Source organism: Mangifera indica, chromosome 14, assembly GCF_011075055.1.
Source record: "Mangifera indica cultivar Alphonso chromosome 14, CATAS_Mindica_2.1, whole genome shotgun sequence".
Lineage (NCBI taxonomy): Eukaryota > Viridiplantae > Streptophyta > Magnoliopsida > Sapindales > Anacardiaceae > Mangifera > Mangifera indica.
In genome coordinates this window covers 4,491,175-4,507,483 of record NC_058150.1, presented here as the reverse complement: position 1 = coordinate 4,507,483, position 16,309 = coordinate 4,491,175, and the positions used below count along the sequence as shown (strand labels likewise).

The window sequence follows — 16,309 nt, the reverse complement described above, 5'->3', positions numbered from 1 at the left end:
CTATTACAAACATCTTAAAATATAATTGAACAAAACAAATAAAAAATGAAAACTCTAATAACCCAAAACAATAATATAAGTATTATCGTGGTCGTATGATATCTTTAATTATCACGTTGTTTAACCCATTATGTTCAACAACTAACGACAACATTAGAGATTAAACATATTTTATTATTATTATTATTATTTATTTTATAGTAGCGAAAAGACTTCCACTTAAATTCATGACAACAAAGGAAAACTATCTCATCCTTCAAATGGGATAATTTTGTTATCGTAAACATTTCATTTTAATTCAAATACGATAAAAATGAATTCATATTATATTAAATTAGTGACTTTTAGATCTTTCTATTAGAATACAACTTCTCTTCTCAAGTTTTATAAATATAAAATACCAATATAAGAAGAAAGGAGAGAATAAACTAAGTGAGGAGATTGGAACTAAGCTCGGGAAATTATAATAAAACATTATAGTTTATAAGTTAATTAATTATACTGACATTCATAGTTTTGAGTTGAATATGCAAATTTCAAAAGTTGACGAAGTTAGATAAAATTTGTTGTACTAAGATATAAAAATTTAAGAGGCCATAAACAAGTTTTAGGAGGATAAGTCTATAACTTTATGGGTGTGAGGGAAATTTTCGAACTTTTAATGGGTTTATTGACATTATACAATTTGTTTAAGTTAAACTTATCAAATTAAGTAATAAAATAATAAAACTTAACTCAAGTAAATACTTGAATCATTTGAGCTACCGTTCACAATAATTGCGTTGAGCCTAATTTTAAACTAGTCGAGTTGGTAATAATTCACAATCGGCTTGGCTCGATTGTAGTCTTAGTTTAGTATTCATATAAGATCTCTCTCTCTCTCTCTCTCTCTCTCTATATATATATATATATATATATTTATTTATTTATTTATTTATTTATTTAGTTTTCTTGAGATTTCGCCTTTACAACAGTTTAATTAGAATTTCTCCCTCACAAAAGGTCAAGTACTGTAGAATGTATTGTGATAGAGGTGTCTTTTAAGTAGGCTAACTTTTTAAAAAAATACAAGTTCTTCTAAAAATGAATATATTTGTAGGTTCAAAAGATGATGAAAGTCAAAGTATATAATGTTGGATGCAATTTTCTAACATTTAAATGGTTCCAAAGACCTCTTTTTATAAAGGACTTGGATATATAAGATATAGCCATTTGACCATATAAAAGACATCTTTTTGGCTGCAAACAAATGTGGAGCAAGTGTTCTGTCAAATGGAATGACTATTCGTCGTCGACCTTGGGGTGTGATTTTTGATAAGTAGATTTTCTCCAGAGGTTGAAATCTCTTTAGCACCAAACTACAAAATGGTCATCTTGGTGCATCGGATGAGCATTCCTTCCTTCATCATTTTAGGAGTCTTGGTTCAATAATTTCAAGAATGCGCATTCATGAATATTGAACAAATACTTAGAACAGTTGATTTTTCTTCTTTGTTGACTTCTCTTGTATGGAATGAGTAGCTTTTGAACAATATAATGTTTGTGAGATGACTTTTAATTTAAGTTGAATTGACATTTCGAAATAGAGTTCAAGTGTTTTTTGATTTATTCAATTTTATCTCAATTTTGTGGGTCAAATGTTACTTTCCACCTAAGGTTTGATGAACTAATAGATTTTTATCTTTTAAATTTGAAAAAATCATTTTTCAATTTATTGTCTAAATTTGAAAAAAAATCCATTAAAGTTGTGATAAAATTGTTGAAAAAAAAAACTCTTAAGTTAAATAATATTTTGTTCTTAAAATTTTACCCCTAATTGGTATTAATTTTAGTAAAAATAATAAAAAATTCACGAGTATAAGAAATGATAATTACTCACTATTGTCGCTAACTCCATCCCCTTGTATCATTATCGCAACATATAATTGTTTAAGCAGTTCACTCTCTCCCTTGCTCACTTTTTAACTCATCAATTTACTCTTACGTCAACTCTATCTCATCACTCTCACCATTGTTATTTAATTTTTAGATTTGTCGATTTTCCTCTAAATGTTTTTTAAAGGCCAAAAAATGAGAAAGAATCACCACATTGCTTACATTCTCTCCCTCTGTATCCTTCCATTTTTTTATATAAATATCTATCAATGATAACTATTAAATTTCGGTATAAATCAGTACTCTGACCTATTTTATTTTGGTTATTTCTTGTTTCAAGAATTTTTACATAAAAAAAAGTAATATTTTTTGTGATATAAAATAGTTGGGAAATGTAATTGATATTAACCTTTATTACATATTTTATGAAGCGATTAAAATGCCTTTTAGCTATTTAAAATTGATTGTTTAACTTTGATAGAAGGGAAGAAAAATTGACTTTTTAATCTTTAACGGGTGGGACAATGTCATTCGGCCGTAGCGGTCAACACATGAAAAGTCAAAAGAGAGGAGAAAGAGAATCTTACCGGACACTTGAAAGGGCTAAGAGGATGAAGAAAGTGGGAAAGCAAGTAAATCGAGTACCAACTTTTTCCCTACTCGTGGAGGTAAAACCGGAACGACACCGTTCTGCATTAACTTAAACTGCATTGACATTATCTAATAATGTCACTAATATTATACAGATGGCTCCTTCCAATTTTCTTTCAATCAAAAACCTTATTTGAATAAGATAAATTTTGAATTTAATAACCAACTTCACAATCATAATATATAGAAGATTTAATCAAAAGTTTAATCATAATTTATAGAAAACTTAAACTTATATTCTTTTATACATGATACTTCCTCTTTTATCACCCACAGATGCGGCTCCTTCCATTTGCATCACCAAAAATAAATAAATCCGGTTTGCCTATTCGATAAAATCTAACTTTTATATTTTTAATATGATAATGCACGTAATATGTGCATTAACAACGATAATTAGTGAAATCAATTCCCCCAAAAGACAGCACTGAAACAATCATTAAATGACATTAATAGAAAATGCAAACATTCACAAGATTTAACAATAAACCATTGCTCATGCAGATAAAACAACTTAACCAGAAAATTTTATTCTAAAAACGAAATTCCAAATCAACTTGAGTTTCTGCTGTTGAACATACATGATATTGAAACACGACCCACCAAAAAAGATTACCCAACCTACCTATCCTTCCAAACTATGTCAATCTGGTCTTGTTCATAGTATACCTCTACGAATGGAAATAAGAAGTAATTTGCATTTACAAACTACTTGAGGTACAGTACTACAGTTAGTTCCTCGGCTTGTAGGACCTTGGCATGTCCAAAAGAGTTACATTGTATCAGGGATGCCAGCGGTATCCAGCAGTACTGCTTTGATTTGCTTGGGAAGCAGATCCTGGCCCTCCCCCCATTGCTGATAAAGAAAGAAAAAATCAGTCTCTTGATGGGCTAATAGATATAGATGTGATGATTGTTGAATTCGTAGCATACAGTGTCCAAATGAGTTTACTAGGCTTTACAAAAAGATCTGAAATGACTGTAGTTTTTAGATAATATAAGGTCTAGAAATCAATTTGACTTGACAAGATCAGAATACTTTCACCATGTTTGCCGCAATCAGTTTAATCACTGATAAAAAATTACATGTACTGATGATTGATTATAGCAAGGGGCATGAAAGAGTATTTATCCAAAAAAAAGGGGGCATGAAAGAGATGGCTATGAAATCCTTGATGATCAATAGTATAACAATTACTAGTTACAGAAATTAATGTTGAGAAAGAGAGAGTGCAAAAAACATAGGGTGGATGATCCGGTCATATGCTACTGCATCATATTATCCACAGTCAAATGCTATTGCACCAGTGCAAGTGCACGCAAAGAGATACCACTTTATATAGGAAGAAACTAACAGCCTAGCCATGAACAACCAAGCAAACAATTGTAGAATAATCAAATTCTATTTGTTCAATATAGATCGATTCTTTGTAAACATAAGGGTTCAAACACAACAGACAAGCATTCTCCACATTTTCCTCCTCTCCATCATACTTTAGGAACAATAATTTTAGCAAAATATGAAGTTCAAGAGATGTCAGTTCCCAGATTTATGTTAAACATGAGTGTCAGGGGCAAGTTGAAATTATCTTCCGGTTATGTATGCTTCATTATTAAAAATAAAAAACTGTTTTGAAAAAGAGATGGTAAAGAAGCACACCTCAGCTTGGAAGACATCCAGTGCAAACCCATTGAAACAGCTGATGACAGCCTGCTGAACGTCCAAACCAAGGTTATCTAGGGCCCTCATGGTGGAGAGCAACAGACCTGGCCTGCGGGCACAGAACATGTGGATGTTGACAGCCCTTCCTTCCCTTACCCTAACCTCCACCTGGAAAATTTAGAAGACCAAAATGTATAATTTACCAGTGGCCTAGTGTTGTCACATAACTGCCTATTTTCTCCAAAAAGATACAATTAATAATTGATTTGAATCAATTAGAATTCCATGTTATATGAACTGAAGTATTCATGTTAGGTAACATGATAATCTATCCATATCTATACTTAAGGCTGATACACCTTTGAATGGGAACTACCTTTTTTTGGTGTCCATGTGAAGTTTAAGTCAAATTACTTTGAATTCATAGTCTTTAAATATGGAGGCTGCAGCAAAGCATTTATAAGAACCAGAGTATTCATCTATCCCGAAGAATTATACAGCATCTCATTGTGCAAATTAGGATCAATAATACCAAAAAAAAAAAAAGAAAAACCCATCTATGCAATTTTATCTGACTATCTTATCATATTCATCCTTAAACAGCATGTCAAATTTCCAAAAAAAAAAAAATTCCGAAAAATCAAATATCCTCCAATCTCCAAAAATTTGTGGTTTTATAACATGTGACCACTGATTGTCGTTTAAGTCCTTGGACAAATGTCCTATGCATACAAAGGACTAAACATTTAGACCCCATTGTTCACCAAGTACATTCACATGAAACCATTCACTGTTAAGGCTGCTAAATCAAATCCAAACAAGATTGACAAAACCACTCCCATTTCATGATCAACTGTGGTGGTGTACAAATCCATGTAACATACTTGTTTACTAGATTGGGAATAATTACATTATGCATGCTGGAAATTACTGAGAAACAAAAGAAACCATTATAAAATCAACACATTTCAAATCAACATGAACTCTCATGTTAATATTCTTATTAAGATGCAATTAAGGTACCAAAAAGAACAGCTCCATTTATAAAAGAAATTGCTTTTAACATATAAGAATCAAACAGTTCAGAGAAAACAAAATAAAAGTCATTTAGCCAATGTATTGAAAGAGTATACCCTTGCAGGTTCGCCTTTAGGATTCAGGCACAGCTCTTCCCCAATGCGGCAGGGAAGGGTTGGTGGAGTTGGGGTCATAGGCTGAATGCCTGTAGAAGGCAACATCAAAGAACCAGTTGGGGTTGATTCCAATTCACCATGGAGATCACTGATCCTCTGAAGAAGCTCTTTTAAGTAATCAATGGCATCCCCAAGTATTGAAGCCCTATCCATCTGCTGATAACAAGCACAATCACATAATCAAACAAAAATAAAATTAATAATTCATTTTCAAAACATTTTAAACAAATCCAATTACCTTGCTGATCTTGGGTACGACAGACCTAAGCATGTAAAGCCTATCATTAAGCTTCTTCCTTCTCCTCCGCTCAGCCATCAAATTTTTTGCAGGCAAACCCTTCTTTTTCCCTTGACTATTCCCAACACTCACACTGCTATTTCCATTCCAATTTTTCACACTCTCCTCAACCTTAACATTATACTCATCACACTCATAATTCAAATCAGAAATGTCAACACTAGCCTCTTCATTTTTCTTACTCTTACTCTCCATCAAGTTCCCTCCCAATATTTCTAAACTTTCCAATTTCCCAGAACTATGCCTCAACGCAGCTCGCTTCTCAAACAGTGTCGGCTGTGAACACACCTTAGACCTAACATTAATGTTACTGTTGTTGTTGCCGTTGAAATATAAACCGTCAGAACCTTCCAAACAAGGAAGAGGATTAAACCCGTGAAACTCAGATTCAGGATTAGTACAAATCTGAGACGTTAAGCCCATCAAACTGGACCCTGGAGCCTGGTTCAACTGCTGAATAAAACCGGTTTCACTACCCAAATCAAAGCCACTCACAAAAGGATTGTTGTTGCCGCTGCCATTGCTGTGGTTAAAAAGAGTGAGAGCTTGCGAGTCCAAAGGCTGGAGAAGGAGACTATTATCAGAGAAAGGGCTTAAACCTCTGAGCTCCGGGTGAGTTTCCATGGCGGTGGTGTTGAGAGAATGGTGGTGAGGTACCGGTGGTGGGTTTAAAGCAGAGTTGATGAACCAGTCAGAGTCCAGCATAGGTTTGAAAGCAGAGAGAGAACCACCGGCCATGACTAAGTCGTCCACTTTAGGCGGTGGCTCTGCTTCGCCGGCGGCGGTGAACGTGGTGGTTCTGGGCCAAGGAACCGATTGTTCCTGACCTTGACCATCCATCCAAACGGTGCCGTTTGGTCCCGAAACCATTTGAGCTTGAGAACAAGAAATGAAGAGAAACAGGAACACAAATACAATCAAATAGAATCAAGTTTCAACTTTTAAGGTAATGCTAACTTGTAAATTGTAATGCTTCTGTCTCTTGGTACTCAAATGAATACTGACCGCTCTATGTTTTTCCACGGTCCTGCGGAGTTCTTACCTTACTTATTCAATTTATTTTCGTTAATTAAATAATATTATTTTTTATTTTAATATATAGGCGTTTTGCCCTTTGTATATATTGGTTAACATTTTAAAATCCACCGAGACACAAAGGCAATAACATTATTAGAGGTGATAATTTTAACATAAATTTTAAATTTTTTAATTTTTCTTAACCTTCATGGGAAAAGAGTTTTTTAATAAAAATAGGAGAAGGGATAGAAATTAAGAAAAAAAATCTGTGAAATAAAAGACAAAATAATGTGTTCTCGCCTTGCACCCTCCTCGTTTTTATCTTTTTATATTAATATATTTATTTAAAATATCAATATATTTTTATAGTTTTATATTATTTAAATTTATTTATATTTTTATTATATATATTAATTTATTAAAATGGTTAATATATATTATTTATAATATTTGAAATATATTAATTTTAATTTTAGTTAATTATATTATTTAATATATTTATATTATGTTTAAAAAATATAAAAAAAGAATTTTTGTTCACGTATATAAGAACATAAAAGAAATTTTTTTCTCTAGAAAAAGGATAAAAATATTTATTATTCTTATAAAGGGGATAGAGAATGAGAAATAAGACATTCAATCTCTCTCATTCCTATTGTTATCCTACACACAATAGAAGTAAAACTTGAAGATATATATATATATATATATATATATATATATATATATATATATATATATATATAAAGCTAACTTAATAAAAAGCATGAGACAATTTCTGGATATCCCATACAATTATTATGGCACGTTGAAATTTTATAACGCGCATAAATAGTTGGGAACAAAGAGTTTAAAAATGAAATTATTTAATGAAGTCACACACTTGTTATGTTAGTTCTAGCTTTGATGGATTTGTATTTATTTATTTATTATAATATAAGGAATATAATTTGTATTAACAATAGCATAAATATAATTTCTAATAAATAATAATAATAAGGTATTATTTTATTTTTTATTCAAATTTATTCAATTAATTAATAGTATTGTTAATGCATTCCTCAAACTTTATAAATGAGTAAGATTTTATTTCCATCTTTTTAATATTCAAACCATTGAAATTTGTCGCTGCTTGGGTGAAGCTCTTCTTTCTATAAACCCCTCACTGTTGAATGATGAACTTTGCCTGTCTTCACCCTAAACAGATCAAGATAAGGCATCATCAAGCCAAGCCCTTTTAGGTTAGAATAAAAATTAATATCTCCTTCGTCTAGGGGTGTGTATGGTTCGTTTGATACAATTTAAGAGCTTTTTAAAGCATAATATAAATATGTAAAATAAATATGAAAAAAAATAAATTATACACTTAATTATTTATTAAAAATTTAGTCAAATATAATTTTATATATATATATATATATATATATATATATATATATATATATATATATATATCAAAAAATAAGGTTTACGGTTTAAAAATTGTTCAAACTGAAAACTATTTTTTAAAATTTTATCAGTCAAAACTAAATCATAATTTTTAAATAATTCAGTTTAATTTTATAATTTAAACCAAATTATATATATCTGTATTTTTGTCAAGTTGAGAAGGGGGAAAGCTTAAAGAAATAAACTGTAACTCTTCTATTATATTTACATTACATTACAAAGAAATTTACTTTATTTGTATCCGAAATTGTTGGTGCATAAATTATTATTATTATTATTATTACATAATATCTCGAAAATCGTTCTAACTAATAATTCATGAGAGAGAAATAAGAGTCTTGAAAATCATGTACGGCAAATTTGAAATTAATCTCTGTAAATCACCCATACGATAAGCTTGATGTTGGGTCTAAAAATTAACCCGGTTGGCATGCAAGTTTGGAATAAATTTTCCAGAAGAAAACCCAAGTTTCTCGTGATTCAGTTGCTTTCACTGCAACCATCTATGACAGCTTTTCAATTCGGACTCAATTTCATTCAGATTTGTCAACTTACTTGTACACATTCAAATTCAAACTTTAAAAGTTTTATCAAATTAAACCCTGAATTCTGGCTGCTTTGGCAACTTTATTAGCTTAATTCACGTGACAACTCTAGAATTACAATGCATAAACTACAAGTTTATAAAATGAGCACAAGTGTCATACATGCAACTACTTGGACAGGGGAGAAGGAGGAAGAAGAAGCAATTACAAAGAGAAAGACCAGAATTATGGATTAGCTAAGTCTGACATGTGAAGAAGAGGTTGACTGACCTCTCCATGTGGTATGCTGATGCTGCTGCTGATGCCTGCGCTCTCTCTCTCAAACTCAAACCTCCTTTTCAAGAAATAGTTTTGATGTTAAAGGCATAACAGCCCATCACGTCTTCGGGAGGGGACCATTTCCATGCATGTTTATCTACCCATATGCGATTTGCAGTCCACTCATGAAATGGTCATTCTGATTAGGGTCCCTACACTGCCAAATTTCCAGGGTTCAATTTACAGATTATAAAATCAATTTTTTCCTAATTAGTTAAACGTCTAACTAGGGGAGGTTTACAGGACATTAACCATGATTTTAGGGAATACTGGATATAGCCCAGAAAGTGGTAATTAGGAAAATTGCCCTAAGTAGAATATTTGACCACTGTTAACTCATTCATGATTTCGAGTTTGTTGTAATGATGTTTGTGTTGAATATCTTAAGACACTACTTGTATAAGATAATATGTAATATATACATCAATCACAAGAGTTTAAGATACTTTTTTCATTTAAAATATGTCTAATATGAAATAACGAAGGTGGTTAAGACTTGTTAACGATTATAATTGTGAGATCAAGTACTATTAAAAAAAAGCAAACGTAATCGCTAATGCTCTGAGTAGACAAGTGTTCATGTAACAAACAACTATTTATAGAAAACTATAATAAAAGATTTACAGGAAACGTATTAAGATGATTACAAAAGCATTAGTGAGACTAGAAATCAAATTCATGTTGTTGGAAAAGATCTGAGTGAGATAAGTATCAAATGATTGGTTTAGGCAATTGACTTAGATAATGGTAAATAGCCTTAACATGGGCTTCTAGTGGTAGTCAGATATTAATATACGCTTATAGTGCACTTTACATGACCTATTCGGGAGAGAAGAGATGTACTAGGTTTTGAGGAGGAGTTTTGGTATTTAGACATGAAGAGAGACATGGGTGTGCTGCAACAAATTAAAACTGAGCATAAGAGACTATTGGGTTTATGACGGGCTAAGTATTCTAAAATAGAAATAAGAGCACATTTCCATGAACTTAATTGCAAGGCTCCCAATGGTACAAAAGTGATACAATGCGAAATGGGTGATAAAAAATAGAAACAAGCGCACATTTCTGAAGAGTTTTCAAATAATGTTAATTTATGTTTGTTGCTTTCACTTTCAACACAATGGAACAGCAAATTGGGGAACAGATGCAATGGTGCAAGGTCATTTGTTGGCAAGTTGGAACAGGGCATGGCCCCAGTCATAGCCATTTGAGCTGTTGGGTCATTTATATCATGGGCATCTCTCGTGACAGAAATTAAATCTTAGAATCTATACAACAAACAAACTTTTTATTAAATTCATCACCAAACTTACTCTCAGTCATCATACCAAATCAAACAGAATCTATTTCTTCACATTTGGCCCCCTTCAGCTCCCCAACCCCATTGATGATTTCAATTATCTGCTCTTCTGTGGCACCTGGGTAAAATTTTCCTATGTTGTCGCTGCCATTGGGGGAGGCTAATGCAATTGATCCTCACTCTAGTGCTGCATAGACCACTAGCTACTGGCTTGACAATTCCCTAAATGGCAAAATTTGAAACTGTTTATGGCTGTGGGCCTAGCCTACCATTAGCCCACTGATGCTTGATGTGCAGAGAAGGAGCCTGAGCCCATCGGGACCACCACTGGGGCTGCATGTTTTACCCCAGCCCTTGTTCCCCTGATGTTGACCAGCTCACGCAGTCAAATTCTTCTAGGTCAAGCTCCACAATGGTCTGGAGCCTTTTGTGAAAATGACAATAAACAGGGTAGATGAAAAGGTTTATAAATGATTAGAAAGCCATTTAGCAACGTCCAATAAAATAATTATTCATCCTAAAACAAAATGGACTTTTATGCCCTTGATGCACTTCGTTTTGGGTTATAAACATGCTAAATAAAAATATTTGGTATATATTAAAGAATTAGGTATTATAAAATTCCCACTTCTCAATTCCGCCACAACTTTGATACCACTGTTGATCTAGGGACGTTATATTGTAAACAAACATGTGTTTGGAGACTCCTTTGTGAAGAGATTTGCCCATATTTGTATTTTTTTCACAACCTTTTACAAGACAATAGACATCTATCGGGAAATTAATTAAAATAAGCAAAATTTTAAGCGTTTATACATTTTTAGGACACCCTAGAAAAATTTTATCAAAATAAGTAAGCCGTATTTTTTTTTACCCTTTTTACCCTTATGTTAAAAAACCAAATAAAAATATTTTTTCTGAGAATATGCGTCGATTTATGGTGGTTACGATGGTAGCTAGAGATTTTACACTGAAACCCTAAATATGTCGAATTATGTATATGAATGTTTTTGAATGTTTTGAACGCTTAAAATGATGTAGTTTCGATGTTAATGGATGTCTGGAAGTGTAGCCGTTGAGAGATAAAAGCGCGTAAATTTACAGTGTCACGCAAACTGTGCAAATTTATAGTGTCGCGCAAACTGCGTAAATCGCGAAAACACTGTTCACACTGCACAAACACTGTTCACACGGCATAAAAGTAGATATCATAGTCTGTGAACAGTATTTTTGCACGATTTTGCAAGCGGTTTGCGCAGTCGAACAGTGTTTGCGCGGTGTGAACAGTGTTTGCGCGGCACTGTAAATTTGTGCAGTTTGCATGACACTGTTCACTTTGCGTGACATTGTTCATTTTTTGCACTTTTGTCTCTCAATGGCTACACTTCCAGACATCCATTAATATCGAAACTACATCATTTTAAGCGTTCGAAACATTCAAAAACATTCATATACATAATTCGACATATTTAGGGTTTCACTGTAAAATCCCTAGCTACCATCGTAACCACCATAAACCGACGCACATTCTCAGAAAAAATATTTTTACTTGGTTTTTCAATATAGAGGTAAAAAGGGTAAAAAAATACGGTTTGCTTATTTTGATAAAACTTTTCTAGAGTGGCCTAAAAACGTATAAACACTTAAAATTTTGCTTATTTTAATTAACTACCCGTCATCTATTTGTTCACACGAAAGAAAAATATTTTAATTTATATGAGATGATTCAAAACTCTAATATACCTCTTTATATAGTCTACCATTTGAGGAGGGTACTTGCATTTTTAGTCCAAACTTTTTTTATATATATAAATTGAACTTATTGAAAATTAGGTTAAGATTTGTTGATGCATATAGAGTGAATCATCTCTAGTCATCCATAAAAGTAGTGTATTTAGATATTTGAATATATATATTTACGTTGTCATAACCAAACGGAGCGAGGAGATATATATTTTTATATTCGAGAGTAATGATTATTTTATTAATCCACCGTAGTTTTGTGACACTTTTTGACATTGTCAACCATTATCATATTGATAACTCTTAAAAAAAACTATATTTAGTCAGTGTCAAACTAATTCAATTGATATATGAACATTTCAATAATCTTAAATTTAAGTATGTATCATCGTCTATTAGAGAATTTATTCATGAAATCCTCTTAACAATTATCTTAATTTTGTTATTATTTTATTAATACTCTCGTAATTAAAATAAAAAATAATATAAAAAATTCAATATAAATCAAATGTATAATGTCCGATATGTTTTAAAAAAATAAAAAATTATAATTAATATACCATTATTTTAACAAATATCATAAATATCTATAAAAATTTAAAATTTTTTATATACCTTTTTATTATATCATTTTATATTAATAATATATATTTTATTATATAATATACCTATTATATCTTATTAATTTTATATATTTTATAATATATATTATTATTTTATATAATATTATAAGTTACGTGTTCTGTATAATAGAATACTGAAGTATCTGCATCCTAGCTTTTCCCATTATCAGTTGAACTTTTAGCATGGTAAGTCCCCTATCTCCGGTAGATTCTTTCCTAACCCAACTGGAAAACTCAGAGTCAATTCATAGATCTCACTCATTCTCTTAACGTATCCATTTATTGTACTTTCAGGCACATTGTCTCATTGCATCATCTCTAATTTTAACCACTAACTTACGTAAGACAGATCTCTAAAACTACAGTTCGTGTAGTAACAAAGAAAGAAGAAGATGGGATCCAGTCAATCTGTACAAGTTGTAGAAGAAGAGAGCGAAGAAGAAGAAGACGACGATGAAGAAGATGACAATGACAATCCTAACCGTAGAGAATTGTTAGATAATCGTTTAGTCAAAAAGGTTCTTGAACAAGAACCGGAAATCTTACCCTGCCACGCGTCCGCATCTCCGTTATCTCCGCAGCTGTCCTCGCTGGGAACGCCCAGGTTGGGTCCTTCGATTAAAGTTTGGGACCCGTACAATGTTCTGGCCCCGCCGCCGCCGCTGCCGACACCCCCGCTACCGATATTCTCCAGAAGTTTGTCGGTGGACGAGGATCGGACGTTTATGGAGGTGTTTCTGATCAATCACTCAGAGTGTGAGTTGAATTTGAGACCGGATTTAGTTGGAGGGAGGTGCCACGCGGCTAAATTGACGCCCAATGGGAAACGGCAAGCTAGGGCTTTGGCTGTCTTGTTGAATTCGCAAGGAGTCAGGTTTAACGCCGTTTATACTTCGCCTTTGGATCGGGCTAGATCCATGGCTGTCTCTGTTTGTCAGGTATATTTCGTTTATTTAATTTTCGTTGGTTTCATTCAATTCTTGATGCACTTGTTCAAGTAGTCTGTAAATTAAATTCCGTTGTTGTAATCTGTTTATGGTTTTTTTTTAAGTTGAATTTATGTATGCTTGAGGTTTCTAGCTACAAGTAGTTTAGACTGTGAAAGAAGTTCTTATAGAATTTTAGTTACAATCACACTATGTATACATGCTTTTGAGCACAAAATATAGTATACAAATGATGTGTTATCGTATGATTGTGTGATTTTGAATTAATGAAACGCACTAACTATGTACCCAATTGTGTCTTTAAAATTGTGTACACATGGTAATGCTCAATTAGTTAATTTGTGATTGAGAGAACTGTATATATGGTAAAATCATGCAGGAAATGGGGTTTTCAGAGGAGCAGATACAATTGTCCGATGCAATCATGGAGATGAGCTTTGGGCATTGGGAGGGATCCCCAAGGTCAGATATATATACTCCGGAACTTTTGAACTTAATAGAAAGATACCAGCCTGATTTTTCTCCACCTACTGGAGAGTCACTGAGGCAGGTAGAATTTCGGATGGTTCAATTCTTGAATGAGACAGTCCTGGGACTTGGTGAAAAAGTGAGGGTGGATTTTTCGTTTCATAATCATAATGAGAGCCAAGGGTTTTCACAACACAACACACATTCTTTAACTCAGTCGATTAATGATGGAGATGGATTGTCTATCCCTTCACCTCACTGGGATTTGCTGCACAGGCCTAGGCAAGGTTTCTCAAGGAAGAAGTCTGGGAAAAGCAGGCTACAGTATGTGACAACTACTGGTGATCATGAGGTTGATGATGAGATTTCCCCTCGAGAATCCAATCACCAGAATGACCTCCAAGATTTAAGTGTCAGGAGTTCTTCCTCTGCTGTGACTTCTTGTGTCGGTGTTTTCAGTCATTCAGTGCCAATTAAGTGTCTCCTTACTGGCATTCTTGGATGCAGTCCAGTAATGGCGCATAAAATCTGCATAGATGATTCTTCAGTGACAGTGTTGCAACATTCATGGAGAACCGGTTGGCAGGTAAAAAGGTTAAATGATACTGCACATTTGAGGCTACTCTAATTAAAGAACTCTAGTGTACCATTGTGGAATATGCTCCCAAGAAAGTAAACATTGTGCGCTTGAAGTTTCGTTGTTATTATTGATGGATCAGATTCATATGCTTCAGTTCACGGGTTTTCACATGAATGGGTGATACTTCTGCTAGTTGTTGTAGTTTTTAATAGATTTATTTCCAGATTGACCAACTCCAAAGTAAAAAAGGTTTCATTTGGCTGTTGGATCTTTGTATTGGTGATTCTTTTGATTGTAGTATTTACCACAGCTGTTATAATTGAGTGAAACGTTTTGTATTTCCTTTATTTGGGAATCGTGTTTTCGAATTCAACAAATTGATGAGCTTGTATCTCTTTGTGATTTATAGAAATCAAACCCCAATTCTTCGAGCATAATTGTGATATGCCATCTCACTATTACCTGTTCTTTTACTTGGTTCTTCAAATGGGAATTTCTGTGCTTGGATTGCCATGTTTCTAAGTGGAGTCTGTATTTTTTTTCTATTCTGGAAATAGGAGTAAAAGTACTTTGAGAAGGATAGATGGCCCAGTACTTCCCTACATCTCCAACTGCTGTCTATAAAAATTAACCAAACATTTACAGTTTATTTGACAGAAGCTGGGGAAGTAGGGACCAGGAAGAGAGAGGAGTGCAATTTGCCCCTTTTATAAAATTAAGTCTTTCAACAGGTATAGAAGCTGGGAATGCGGCAAGTGCATGTGAAAAAACCATAATATGGATGCGTTTCTTGTGCTGTTCATTTACCCCTTGTCACGTAGAAAAGAATCTTTTGTTCCCTGAGACAACACGAGACGAATCAGGAGATTTGAAAGATCTTAATAAATATGGCCTAATAGCCGTGCAGGAGTGAAACTGCTACTGTCTTTCCCGTGATATCCAACAAGAAAACAAAAAAAACCCAACCCCACTCCTTGATCCTTTATCAATTCCATCACTATATATGTATATGGATCTGATAAAATTGTCTGAATATCCATGGCTACTCTCACTAGATTTTCTGCTGTTGTGTTCACAGTTTCTATCCTCGTTCATCTGCATTTTGGATGTTCAACTAGCAAGGCAATGATTTCGGCTTCTCCAGCAGTTCTGCCTTATGATACTGCACCAAATATGTCTTCCTTCTTCCCTCGGTCGAGTCCTGCGGCCACTCCAAAGTCAGAGCAATCTGCACCAATTCCCAGTTCAGGCGAATTCATAGGAAAGAGTTCCTCCAGTGTAGCTAAGTGTGATGATAGCTCTGTCATATTTGGTGTGAAACTTTGGATTTTGTATGTTCTGTATTCAGTTCTCTTTTGAGCACATTGAAAGTCTCTAAATGTTCTGTTTTATTTGCAGAGCTTGTAACCTGATAATTACATAGTGATTATTTCCCTTCTTTTTTATTTACATGAAATGTTTAAATTTAGTATCCAACTGAATTATAAAAGAGGAAAATTCAATTCAATTTTTCTCTTTGTAAGAGAAAATTTTATTTAACTCGAACATTTCTTTTAGCACTGAATCATACTTTTTAAAATTGAATGAACTCTAAATGAAATGTTGTATTCGATCAAATATTTGATCTTGATTTGTCATT

At 33.1% G+C, this 16,309-nt stretch overlaps 2 protein-coding genes across 5 annotated transcripts; one reads left to right on the top strand and one right to left on the bottom strand.

The window, feature by feature from the left end:
• Positions 1–3,031: 3,031 nt before the first annotated feature.
• Positions 3,032–6,717, bottom strand: LOC123196364 (transcription factor ICE1-like). 2 transcript variants are annotated; one of them, XM_044610364.1, is made up of 4 exons: positions 5,621–6,717; positions 5,323–5,538; positions 4,187–4,357; positions 3,032–3,382 (listed from the first exon to the last, which is right to left on the bottom strand). In XM_044610364.1, the coding sequence occupies exons 1-4, from the start codon at positions 6,548–6,550 to the stop codon at positions 3,299–3,301; spliced, it is 1,401 nt and encodes a 466-aa protein (XP_044466299.1). In that variant the 5' UTR covers positions 6,551–6,717; the 3' UTR covers positions 3,032–3,298. The 2 variants fall into 2 exon arrangements, with proteins under 2 accessions (XP_044466299.1, XP_044466300.1); XM_044610365.1 differs by having other exon boundaries at positions 5,323–5,535; positions 5,621–6,715.
• Positions 6,718–12,801: 6,084 nt separating this feature from the next.
• On the top strand, positions 12,802–16,119 carry LOC123196809. Of its 3 annotated transcripts, XM_044610935.1 has the most exons (4): positions 12,802–12,861; positions 12,970–13,613; positions 14,002–14,676; positions 15,749–16,119. In XM_044610935.1, exons 2-4 carry the CDS (start codon positions 13,068–13,070, stop codon positions 15,797–15,799), a joined length of 1,272 nt encoding a protein of 423 aa, XP_044466870.1. In that variant the 5' UTR covers positions 12,802–12,861; positions 12,970–13,067; the 3' UTR covers positions 15,800–16,119. The 3 variants fall into 3 exon arrangements, with proteins under 3 accessions (XP_044466870.1, XP_044466869.1, XP_044466871.1); XM_044610934.1 differs by having other exon boundaries at positions 12,825–13,613; XM_044610936.1 differs by having other exon boundaries at positions 12,834–13,613; positions 14,002–16,119.
• The last annotated feature ends 190 nt before the right edge of the window (positions 16,120–16,309 follow it).

Excerpts from the sequence above, each read along its gene's own strand:
- LOC123196364 (XM_044610364.1), bottom strand. The coding sequence starts at position 6,550 with ATGGTTTCGGGACCAAACGGCACCGTTTGGATGGATGGTCAAGGTCAG. Across the intron at positions 5,539-5,620 it reads TCGTACCCAAGATCAGCAAG|CAGATGGATAGGGCTTCAAT; the intron begins GTAATTGGATTT and ends GCTTGTTATCAG. Across the intron at positions 4,358-5,322 it reads CTAAAGGCGAACCTGCAAGG|GTGGAGGTTAGGGTAAGGGA; the intron begins GTATACTCTTTC and ends TAAATTTTCCAG.
- LOC123196809 (XM_044610935.1), top strand. The coding sequence starts at position 13,068 with ATGGGATCCAGTCAATCTGTACAAGTTGTAGAAGAAGAGAGCGAAGAA. Across the intron at positions 13,614-14,001 it reads TGGCTGTCTCTGTTTGTCAG|GAAATGGGGTTTTCAGAGGA; the intron begins GTATATTTCGTT and ends AAAATCATGCAG. Across the intron at positions 14,677-15,748 it reads CATGGAGAACCGGTTGGCAG|TTTCTATCCTCGTTCATCTG; the intron begins GTAAAAAGGTTA and ends TTGTGTTCACAG.